The sequence below is a fragment of the Vicugna pacos genome, chromosome 17, assembly GCF_048564905.1.
Source record: "Vicugna pacos chromosome 17, VicPac4, whole genome shotgun sequence".
NCBI lineage: Eukaryota > Metazoa > Chordata > Mammalia > Artiodactyla > Camelidae > Vicugna > Vicugna pacos.
The window spans coordinates 37,792,431-37,804,813 of record NC_133003.1 but is presented as its reverse complement, the minus strand read 5'-3'; the positions used below and the strand labels follow the sequence as shown (position 1 = coordinate 37,804,813).

General features: G+C 39.6%; 1 protein-coding gene across 20 annotated transcripts in view; it reads right to left on the bottom strand.

Moving 5' to 3' along the window:
- Positions 1–1,980: 1,980 nt before the first annotated feature.
- MITF (melanocyte inducing transcription factor) overlaps positions 1,981–12,383 on the bottom strand; it is a 311,298-nt gene continuing 300,895 nt past the window's right edge. For all 20 annotated transcript variants that reach the window (XM_072941684.1, XM_072941685.1, XM_006196482.3 and 17 more), the window contains 2 exons: positions 10,241–10,388; positions 1,981–5,537 (listed from right to left, as the gene is read on the bottom strand). In XM_072941684.1, the coding sequence (XP_072797785.1) occupies positions 5,136–5,537; positions 10,241–10,388 (550 nt within the window). In that variant the 3' untranslated portion in view covers positions 1,981–5,135. The remainder of the gene's footprint in view (positions 5,538–10,240; positions 10,389–12,383) is intronic.

Here is a 12,383-nt window from a genome sequence, read left to right as displayed (position 1 = left end):
CATACACAAAAAAATAAAAACATGGTGGTTCTAAGGGTTCATTTATGTTGGCTGGATTATGAAGATTAACTCCTCAGATGGTGTTCCAAAGAAGTCATCAAATGTAAGGATAATTGAAAATAAAAACCTGAAAAACATTTAAATATTGATAGGAAAGTGAACAGATAGGATACAGTCAAGACACCACTCTTTAGATATATAACATCAGTGTATATCATAAAGGATTAGAAGATTTAATCCTCTAAGGAATATAATAGAGATGTCAGCTTCAGCAAGGCAAATTTTCTTGAAATAATATAATAATTCTCATGGCAGAGGCAAACATGCAGCGTATACAGGTTTAAAACAATTTAAATTTTAGGTCACTTGTGCTGAAGTTGTTTTTAAACTGTGATAAATTGGATTTTTAATTAATTCTCTAAAGTATTCTAATCTTGGGTCCTAGAAACAGACAGGTCCTCTTCTCCAAAGCAGCCTGTGGTTTCTGTCACCTTGCCAATTAACAGGAAAAGTACGCCATATACTAAAATGTAGTGTTGCTCAAAATGTGAATGTTTCTGTTGATATATATGATGATTTTAGATGGTTCGGGGGTATTTTTCTTTTTTAATAGTGGGAGTGATTATGATGATAATATAAAAATTGCTACCATTTACCAAACATTTACTATATGCTGCCAAGCAAAAATTCTAGCTTGTTACTTTGAATGGTCTTCACGAGACCACTCCTTGGTAGCTGCTATTATTATTTCCACTGAACAGAAAGGAAATTGAGGCACAGAGAAGCTAAGTAAGTTGCTCAAAATCACACAGCTGGAAGCAGGCAGAGATAAGATTCAAAATCAGGAAATTTAGCTTGAAAGTCCATACTTCATCATTTCACGGATATATCTGTTTTTTTTTTAAGTGGGTTTGCTTAATAAAAAATTTAAGAAAGTTTGTGGATATGAAATAAAATCATACAACTTAGAGGTAAATGTCTGATGTTCAGATAACAATGGGGGGTGGAGCTAGAGATTAAGAATCCTGATAGATGGTGAAGGAATGTTTATTAAACAGGTCAAAAACTTGGGTTAAAGTCCTGCTACAGACTCCCTGAGATGAAAAGCCCCAACTTTCAACTTACCTGCTTTCAATGTTGCCCAGAAAATTCTCTTGTTCAGATAGGAAATCTTCCTACTTAGACACGTTTTTAAGACATCACACAATCACATTTCTATAGGAAACATAAATGATTCAAATAACTCTGAAAAAGAAAAGGATTGATTATTGTATATTATAATTTAAGAAAAAAAAATCAAGCTTAAGGAAAAGCTGACAGTCAGATCAGAAGCATCACAGCAAGTTTCTTGCTCATTTTCTCCAGAGGTTAAACCAGAAGATTTTTTTAAAAGGGCAGAAGTTTAAGGTCTAGCTAGGGAATAAAGACATGTTTTGTCTGACATTTCCCAATTCAAATCCAACATTTATCAAATGATTCTTAAGTACTGTATTTAAAAAAAAAAACAGCCAGGAGCTGGCAACCTGGGTATATTAAGCTTTCATTATCACAAATTTGTATTTTAAAAACCCAATCTCTTTTTCGTAAATATGCAGGAGTTTCTCTGACAATTTCTCTCTTTGTAAAGCCACCTCTCGCTGAAACATTTTAAATAAAACTCCTATATCTAAAATGAATTCTTGGCATCTGGGAGTTTTAAAACTCCCCAAATTCAGAGCAGGAGATGGTGGGGGGCGGATAGAAGCTGCATAATTATAGTTCAGCCGAGTGCAAGTCATAAAGTAATCAAAAATGTTTAAAACCAAAAAGTAGTATCTTAAGAGTGGCATTTAAAACAAACAAAAAAAAGTACTTACTGGCATTTAAAATTTTTTCCTGCAATTTGTTATTCATTAAATCAGAAGAAAATGTGCGCTACTGCTTTTTGATAAGGCAAACAATATCTGATATTGGCATTAACTAAACACAATTGGCCACCACTATGTGAAAAACCAAATGCTTTAATGAGGCTACCAAGAACAACAGTTCAATTATTTCATTGGATACATTAATATCGATCCATCATATACAGTGCTATGGACCATACAGAAATTATTGCTGCATCCAACAGCAGGTGACTAGTATTAACATTACAGTACCAAGCGTCCGCAAGAGACAGTCATTTGTCATTTTTTTCAAGAAATAGGGTTTTTTTTAATATACTGTTATCAACATTAACTTTTCCCCAGTGCATTTTAAAAAAATATTAATAAGTGCATTCCTTTGTGCTTTATATCTTTTAACTTCCTATGTATTTTATTTGTTCTTATTGCTTTATTATTTTAAAACAACCAGAAAGAACTGTCATCCTATGTATGATCAGGTTGGTTGTATGGTTTTTGGCAAAGTCAGAAGGTTTGGTATTTCCATCGCCTGACCCAGAGGCAGGTGGACAAGTTTGGCATTTTGGTCGCTCCATATGGAGACACAACCCTGGGTCACAGTTCTGCACCCAGGAATGGGGGGAGTGGTGTGGACCATCCTCGTGGTCACAAACAGTGAGCCCAGAACACTGCCTCTTGGCTTAGCTAGTCCCTACCACGCACCCACACTCTAGTTGGCAAAAAAGAAATAAATAAAACCACCCCCCGAGGTTTTAGCATTCTCCTGAGTGTGCTCACCTGCCCCTCCCAGAAATTGTCTCTTAAGTAGAAGGGGATGGGGAAGCAGGCGGTGGTGAGCACAGGAGTTGCGAGAGTCAGGGCAGTGGTACAAGATGCCATGCTTTCTTTCAACAAAGCTTTCTGTAAGGTGGCTTCCCCCAAGCCCAGATCCCTGAGCCAGGGGTGACTCAACCTTGCTCTATTTTTAAGAACCCTCAAAATCAGCTACGGAAAACTAGCGTCATACCATCGCGATCTCCGACCTTTGCGCCCAGCTCCCCTCCCCCCATATAAATATGAAGAGAAAAATAGACAATGCTATGATTGTATCAATGAACACTATGGTACAATTAGCTGTTCATGCAGATTTGCATCACTAATCTAGGAAAAGAGCTATACAATTAAGGGGGTCGAAAGAATGGGAACTAATTTTCCCTACCCCCCTAAGTCATAAAGCTAGAAAACTGATAGCATTATCACTGCTTCCAAGGATTCTCACTGCCCAACATAGGTGGGAACTATGCGGTTGATTATTTTCATGTAAGCCATCCACTCAGACATCTTAACATTCATTCCTTCTCTCTGAACCTTTCGACACCCCAACACCAGTTCACATTTGACATTTAAACTGTTTTTCTCTAAAACGAAACAAAATAAACAAACAAAAAAAACACAACCTCCTGAATAAGGTTTCCTGATGAAAGAAGTTGGCACTCTGTCACTAAAATATATTTCATATTAAAAATATCTGAAGGAAAGTTGGAAGCTCTTATATTGTCTACAGAGGCACCATGCTGCATGTTTCTCTCGATTATAGATACCACCTTGAAACGTTCCCCTACATTACAGTTCAGTCAGTGCTAGAGACTACTGCTATGTTTAAGGCACTTCATTCTGAATGGATATGCTTTATGCCACTTGCTATTCAATTGTAGGCTGCTACCGAGAAATTCCATTCAACAGCCTGCCTCTTAACACCATATGTCATCTGTATAAAACATCTAGGCCTGATAGAATACATGTAACGCTACTGTTATTGCATAGGACTATACAAGTGGATAATGCACTGAAACTAACTTTACAACATTGCTGCTTGTTAAAACGTTGTTATCAAGTAACAGTAATTTGCCAATACAGTATTTCTCTCTTAAAAAAAAAAAATTCAGCAGGTTTGCTGAAATAAACCCCAACTGAAATGACCATAACAGGCGTCTTAACGCTATGGTTATCAGTCTCCAAGAATATTGCTATTTTTATATCACTAAAAATAAATATGTAAGTTTGTTTCTCTCTAGAAAGCCAGTTTTAACCTATTAATACTACACCTTAAATGTGTGGAAAAACGGTTCCGAGTGAGACTGCAATATACAAAATATTCACAAAGCTCTCTTTAAACGCAAGACCTTGCATAAAAGTTTTCTTCCACGTGTGTACAAAGAATGCGGAAAACCACCGGTGAGTTGTAAAAATATCGAAAACTTGCCATTTTAAGATGCATATTCTAACAAATTAATACAAACACACTGAAAAGAACGATGATAATAAAGAATCTGTACAAATCAAATGAACAGTAATACATAATTTAAAAATAAAAACAGTAAAGCCAATTAGAAATGTGCCCAGTTTGGTTTTCTTATCAAAAGTGAAATTGAAGAGGAAAAAAAAAAGTAAAGCTTTCAGTGCTCCTGAATATTTTACTTTGAGAGGACATTAATTTCCATTTCAAAATAAAATATATCTTAATGAAAAATTGAATCCCACTCACTGATGAGGAAAACGGTAACAGAGCACAGAGTGAACAAGAGCAAGATGAGACTCCATGTTTCAGAGCTTTGGTCTGCATCTCCCTTCAATTTCAGCTGCTCCTAAGGTATCGGATATGTTTTCTAATCGGACAATCCACATGAAAATGGCTGCATTTTTTTTTCTTTTATGGAATACAGTATTTCTTTAAATAGTTTGTAGTACAAAGATGCTATAAGGGTACTGTGTCTTTAAGGCAGTACCAATGAATCAATACATTTACAAAATGGAAAAGGGTTAGTACGGATGGATTTCCTTTTCTCCCTCCTTCCTCTTTTTTTTTTTTTGGTTGCTTTACATTCTTTCAATTAAACTTTACATTTAATTGCCAAGGAAGCCACAGGCACACGAATCGCAAACCAAGTTTGCCCTGAATAAAAAACGGACAGAAATGGCTCTGATGCAAAAATCCTCTTGCTCTGAAAGCCAAAGTCTGGGGCGAATTCAGTTCACAGATACTGTACACCTACTGTACAATACTTTGGAGGCGTGTGGAGTTGTAAAATAGAATATACAAGTCTGTTTCACAAAATTCTAAAAATAAAATATATCCTGGGCTATTTGATAAAGCATGAAAAAAAATCTTTCATATTAAAAGAAAATGATCAAGAAAACCCCTTCAGGTAAATTATGAAATCTGCTAATCAAGAAAGGAAGCAGTCTGTGAGAATGCAGAGCAGGGGGAATTTGCTAGCAAGCATGCTCGGTTTCTTCCATGCTCATACTGCTCCGTCGGCTACTGGTTTTGGACGCTCCGGGGGACACTGAGGAAAGAAGCGGATCAGTTATGCCAACAGGAGAAAGCGTGTCATCCATGAGGATGTCTTCCAGTTTGGATCCCATTTTCATGGGGACGCTATAGGCTTGGTTGCTCTCGGTCCCGGTTCCCAGGCTGTTGTTGAAGGAGATGGTGCCGTCTGTGAGATCCAGGGTTGTGGTACACGTCAGGTCTGCATGATGCTGGAGGAGGTCTTGGCTGCAGTTCTCAAGAGCAGGTTCCTGCTTGATGATCCGGTTCACCAAATCTGGAGAGCAGAGACCCGTGGATGGGATCAGGGAAAGTCCATGCGCTCGAGCCTGCATTTCAAGTTCCTAAGAGAGAAGAGAAGAGACACTTAAAGAGGTGGCACGGAGGATTTTAGAGCAGTGAAACAACCATACAGGAAGCTATCATGCTGGTTACATGTCGTTACGCATTTGTCCAAACTCAAAAGATGTGCAATGCCAACAGTGCACCCTAATGTCAAGTAGGGACTTCGGGTGATAATGAGGTGTCAGTGGAGGTTCACCTATCGTTAAAATGTACCACTCGGACGGAGGATATGCCGAATGGGGGAGGCTACATACCTGTGGGAATAGGAGGTATATGGGAGCTAAATTTTGCTCTGAACTTAAAATTGCTTTAAAATGTAAAGTATTTTTTTAAATCAGATACTTGAAAAACAATAAATTAAAATAGAATTTTTTGCTATTTCAAATTAATAAATGCCATATTTATAAAAGTATATAGAATACCACTGGTAACATATGAAATGATTTTTAGGTGGTATACGGATTTTGTTAAGTATTAAATACAGAGACAGTCTCTCCTAGATGTTCACAATGAGGATAAGTTATAAAAATAAAGTGTCAAAATGTGAGCTGATGAAAGGAAAATATCCAGTAAATAACATAGTTCCATGGTCCCTAAACTGTGCAGTGATATCCATGGGTACTGCCATGAATTCCCAGGGCACTGGGGATATCTTAAAATTTCAAGGGGAATGCACTCTACTGTGAGAAGGATCAAACTCAAGAGAGTTGTTCAGTTTCAGCATTAGACTGTGCTGCCTTCTTTTCCATCACATCATATCAACACAAAGCAGGTCTCAGCTGGTCGCTATGATTTAAACAACAACAAAAACAAGTACTGCATGAAAATGTGGAATGAGAACGAGAAATGAGGAGGGCAGTGCACGATCGGACTCCAAGGCTAGAGAGGTTGTGCAGTGCCCAACAGGTACACACATCCCATTAGCAAGTAACGTGGTTACTTGGAGCTAAAACAAAAATGCAACTTTTCTCCCAATTGATATGTTTTATATTTCCAAATGGCTACTGAGTTGTTAGGACCCAACAAGGAAATGGCAGGCAGCGAAAAGGTACTAGGATACCAAGAGCACCACGCACTAATGAAGTTTGGGTAGTAACGGCAAAAGTTACAAAAGTTCCATACAAGGAACTCAAGTGGGAGAAGCGTCGTTTCACCCATCCCACCGAGGCAGAGGGAGTTATTTTTTCTAATTTCACAAGAAAGTTCTCATGTGGAAGATGAATAATCTCTCCCTGCACTGTTTTCACATCTTTGCTAAAATGGACTGAATTGTGTCCCCTGCCCCAAATCCAATATTGAAATCCTAACCTCCAGGACCTCAGAATAGGACTATATAAGGAGACAGGGTCTTTAAAGAGGTAATTAAGTTAAAAGGAGATCATTAGGGTAGGTCCTCATCCAATATCCATGAGGACTCATGTCCTCGTAAGAAAAGGCTATGAAGACACAGAGACACATGGAGGAAAAACCATGAGAATGGGAAAGCACACAGTAAAGATGGCTTAGGAAAGAAGCCACAGAAAAACCAACCCTGCCCACACCTTGACCTTGGCTTTCTAGTCTTCAGAGCTGTGAGAAAATAAATTTCTGCAGTGTAAGCTGCCTAGTCTGCAGTATTTGTAACGGCAGCCCTAGGGCCTTATTCACTTGCTGAGTATCAGAGACTTGCCCCACTGCCTCATTTCAAATACCTTCCAAACCAGCTCTTCCCCTTTCTCCTTTCCGAGTATCCCTAGACTCGCCTCCCGACAATGAACCGTGGAGACCCCCAATTGATTCCATCTTTCCATGTTTGTGATACGATAAAAATAACAGAATACACATCTGAAACAAGTCACCCCACATCACGAGAGAGACGGTAGAGAGAGGGAAAAGTACTCTCCACCATGACACAACCTCACGACCTTTGCCCACAAGCCTAGAAACCCATGTTCCTGAAAAGTCGTGTTCAGCCTGTGTTAAAGGTTGTTTGCTCTGCAAGGCAGTCCAAGTGGGAGACGGGAGCCTGAGATGTCACCCAAGTAGGTGCATGCTCCTTTACACCATCTCCAGACACCCGAGTTTCCCGGGCATCATTCTAAAGCCCTGGGCCATTTAATAAAATCGCAGTTCCCGTGATATTAAGGCTTCATGCTCCTTCTTCTGTGAACATTTCTGCATGCATCACTTAGAGTGAAAATGAAAGGAACCCCTTAGGCCCAAGCTGAAAACAGGCACTACACTAAATCTACACCCACATAATGAGAGCAACACCCCTACATGTGTCATTTGCCTTTAAAAAAAAAAAGTTAGATTAAGAGAGGCCCACGTCTTATTTTCATCTTTTGTTGTTTGATTAAAACTGTTTACCAGCTGATTAAAGCATCAGACTGCTAAATAATGTGATAAATCTCATCTAGAGAACTCAGGCTCACTACCTGGCAGAACCTAAAGAATAAGGCTTTCTTTGACACGCAGAAGTTCTAAAAGCTGCTTCACTGTCACTAACAGAAACCCCAAGACATTGTCACCATGGAATTTCTAATTCCTATTTTTTTCAATATTCTTATTTCACATGAATAGATATGTGCAGAACCTTAAAACAAAATAAAGGCTCTCTTTCAAAACAGTGATTTTATTTTAATATTTGTATAAGGAAATAACACCCTAGGACAAGTTGCTTTTATAAATGGGTGTATATACTAAGTCCAAGAGACTGAATGAAGACTTGTGGCTACTTATTGAAGAGACAGAACACAAAGCAAGCAACAAAAGCCAAAAAAAAAAAAAAAAAAAGAGCAAGAGCGAGAGAAAGGGGAAGGGGGATTTTCAAGTGACACATAGTCTCTATGTCACTACCAAGATTCTAAAAGGCAGCCCTGAGAGAAGAACCATCTTCCGCCTCTCTGATCCACGGCTGAAGATTACTGGAGTGAAATGAGAGATGGGACGCCTAGAAATATCGACAGTGTTGCAAGGTATTAAAATATCAGAGATCATTATTATGGGTAAATTACTCTGTTAAGTTCACCATCAGGGAATAACATCACGGGATGGTCTCTAAAGTGCCATGCTCTGCACTGCTGTTCCACAGGCAGTGGCGTGCGAAACCCGAAAAACAGCCACTGCTCTGTGGCAGAGTCTGGTACAAGTGGGTCCAGCTACTGCAGGAGAAGTACAAGGTCACTGATCCTTACTGGCCGGCTGTGTTCAAAGTCAGCAAGTAAATGATAATGACCCTCGCAAACTCCTTTAGTCGTTAGCAAAGAGCTCTCCTTTCGCTTCTTTAAAACAGTTTCAGAGAAAGTCATGTCTTTATATTCGGCGTGAAAGGCCAAGTAACTAAGAAGCAGCAGCAGCTGATATCAGACGGATCTCCCATCTTTTGTTTATACTGGTATGTTCATTCCCTAATGGAATCACTGATGAATTCCACGTATGATTAAAATTAGTATTTCTCCAAGAGTATGTAAGGTAAAGTTAGGTATGGGATAACTTCATTACCTGTAACTATTTCTAAAATTTATATCTTGATAAGATCTGGGTGTCCCCAGGTTCCCCATAAACACGAGCTATGACCATGGTTGGCTTGCCCCTCATTACTAAGGCACCTTTGTATTTAACAACTACTGTCAATTCTCATTATTTGCAGTAGTTACGGCTTTGGACTGAATGTCTGTGCCTCCTAAAATTTGTACCCAGTGTGATGGTATGTGGAGGTAGGGCTTTGTGGGGTGATGAGATCACAGGAGGCCCTTATGAATGAGATTAGTGCTCTTATCAAAGAGACCCCAGACAGCTCCCTCACCCCTCCTGCCATGTGACCTTACAGCAAGAAGACAGCTATCTATGAATTCAGAAGCAGGCGCTCATCAAACAATGAGTCTGCCAGCATCGTGACTGTAGATTTCCCAGCCTGCAGAACTGTGAAAAATAAATGTTTGTTGTGTAAGCCACCCAGTCTATGGAATTTTTGTTGTAGCAGCACGATGGGCCAAAGACAGTTATGTGCTATAGAGCTGCCATGAACACTGGATGAGTGAACACTAAACCATCGCTCCCAGAGGAAACAGAGGATTAGGTTCCTGCGAGCAAGCGGTCACAACATCTCACAAACCAATCAACATGCAACTTTATGTGTATTTCTGTTTAAAGACACCTTGTTTAGTACATGTCATTGATTCCTTAAAATTGAACTCATGGACAACAGGACCATAACTCATGTTCGAAAGAAAAATTATCTCCGTAAGGCACATCACAGCCTTCTTGTGCTTAGAAACACGAGATGGCATTTCAGGGCTCTGCTAAGAGGCCATTTTAAATAGCAAAACATGCCCCCCTTCAAAAAAAAAAACCCACAAAAATATGAAAAACATGGCACTGAATAGACAGCAAAGAGGACACTTATTTACAGTACAAGCTGAAACCAGAAGGGAGAGCAACGCCTTGTCCAATCGTAAGTGGGAACAAATGCACCAGACGTGCCAACTTCACCACCTTGCACACGTCTGCAAATGAGCATCCCAGTGCCTCAAGGGTTGACTTTGGGGTTTCAGATACATTTTCACGAGGAAGCAAAAGCACAAAGTGGAATCCACAAATAATGAGTACAGACTGCGTTAGGGCCCCGTAAGTCTACTCCCTCATGGCTCATTATACCCTTTCTCCTTCTATCTTCAAGTCAGTGACATGCAGTCAACCTCACCCAGCTCCCGCCGTGTACCTGGATTCTGAGTAGCAGATGCCGGTTGGCGTGCTCCAGCTTCTTCTGTCTGTTTTCAAGCTCTTTCGCGCGCTGCTGTTCTCGTTGCAACTTCCGGATATAGTCCACAGATGCTTTTAAAATGGTTCCCTTGTTCCAGCGCATGTCTCTGGGATGAAAATGGAAGGAAAGAAACTCTTTTTTTAGGATTTGAGGCTCCGTGAAAATTCAATATTCAGAGCATTCAGTTTCTAAAGATTGAATACCTATGAGTCGATCATCTTTATCACTCACTGAGGGCTTGACATGCAGTGGACACCATCTAACCCACTTGTTCTACAAGGTCTTACTCTACCTGGACAAGCACCTTGAGAGGGAGGGATGTTGTGTATGTGTTGAAACAGAGACTAGTCAACTTGATGTAGGTCCCTGAGCTGTACATGGAGGTGGAGTCAGGACTTAAATTTAGGTCTGATGATGACAAAGTCAATATTCTTGAACACTACGTTAAATAATTATAAGTTTTCAGGGCTCTAAAAGTTAACTCATTCAGACAGATGGAATAGCTACGGTAAAAAAAAATTCTGTGAGATCTCACTACTTGATTGTATGTGGCACAAAAGTAGTGTCCTTGGATTGTATCATGAATATTCATGGACAAATTATCAACCTCTCTTAGTCTCTGCATCGTCATCTATAAGATGGTGATACTACACTCATATGAGCAGCCTCATAGGTATGCTGTTAGAATCAAAGGAGGCACTTCATATGAATATCCTGGGAACAGTTTATATAGTGCAGTTCAAACAATGGAACAGACACTGTGTTAACAATTCACCATGGTAATTACAATAGTTATCTTAACTAGCATTTACTGTGTGACAGGTACTTTTTAAAGCATTTGATAGCTCATTTAATTGTAACAACCTCAATGGGTAGCCACTAATATTATCCCCACTTTACAGACCGAAAAGAAAGGCACAGAGAGGTTAAGTAAGTTGCCCAAAGTCACACAGCCAGTAAGTGGTAAAGCCGGGAGAATCTTGCTTCAGACTCCGTGCCCTAAACAACTCTTCCTCTTATGTCATTGAGTCCTCAAAACAAGTAGACTAGGTAGGAATATTCTGTTCTGCCCTCCCCACCTTTTTAAAAAAACTGATGAGCAAAATGAAGCATGAGAATTCAAGTATCTTGCCCAAGGTCAGACATCTAATAAGGGACTGTTTTGGAATTCCAACCCAAGCAGCCTGAGCTTGGTGCTTTCAGTTTTTAATCACTGTAGCTCTAATGTACTCATAAATGAGAATATTAAGAATGCCATTAAAATGTAGGCAAAAGTGAGTTGAAAAATTCAGAGTGCTCCAGAAAAATAATTAAGAATAAAATTATAACTACATAAGTAGTATTCCTGTAGTGCTTTAAATTAACCTGAGCTCTTTTATAGGCAATATTCATGATGATAATGACAATGGTGAAAACAAAAACAATTTAATGTATGGAAAACCTCCTACCCCATAATCTATGGCTGCTAAAAGCAGATCGGAAGTATTAGCTGGGATGTGGGAACGGAGGGCCATTAAAACAAGCCACCACGTAATTGATCCTCATATGGGTTAGATGAAGAAGAAAACAGAAGCCCTCCCATGAGAGACCAAGTTACTGCCCCCAGAGAATTCTCTGCGGTTGATCCCTGGGGTCTGAGCACCAAAGATGGCAACCCAGGGAGGTGTCTTCGGATACCAGAGTGAGCACAAAGCCAACTTGCCTCATGTTCAGGGCTGAGAAGAAAGTAACAGAAACTTTAGCAGCCACAGAGAAATAAAATTATAGTGGAAGGTGCCTTAAGTAGGCCAGTAAGGTGGGAAACCAGCATTGAAACCTGCTAGCAGCCACTCAGTTTTTAAGAACAGACTATTCCAACCAATTACCTTGGGTGTCACTTCCTTGTGAGACCCAATTAATCCATTATGCTTTGGGGTTTTTGAACCTTTCTTTTTTCTTTTTGCAATGAGAGAAACCCTTTTTTCACACAAAAGTGTAAACAGATCCCCAATATCTAAATCAACAAAAGCAGATCTGCTGTAGGGCAGGAGAGGGTATGGGGCTGAGACCCTGGCCAGCTAGACCATATCTCTACTGCAGCCCCAAAGTCTGCTCCAGAAAC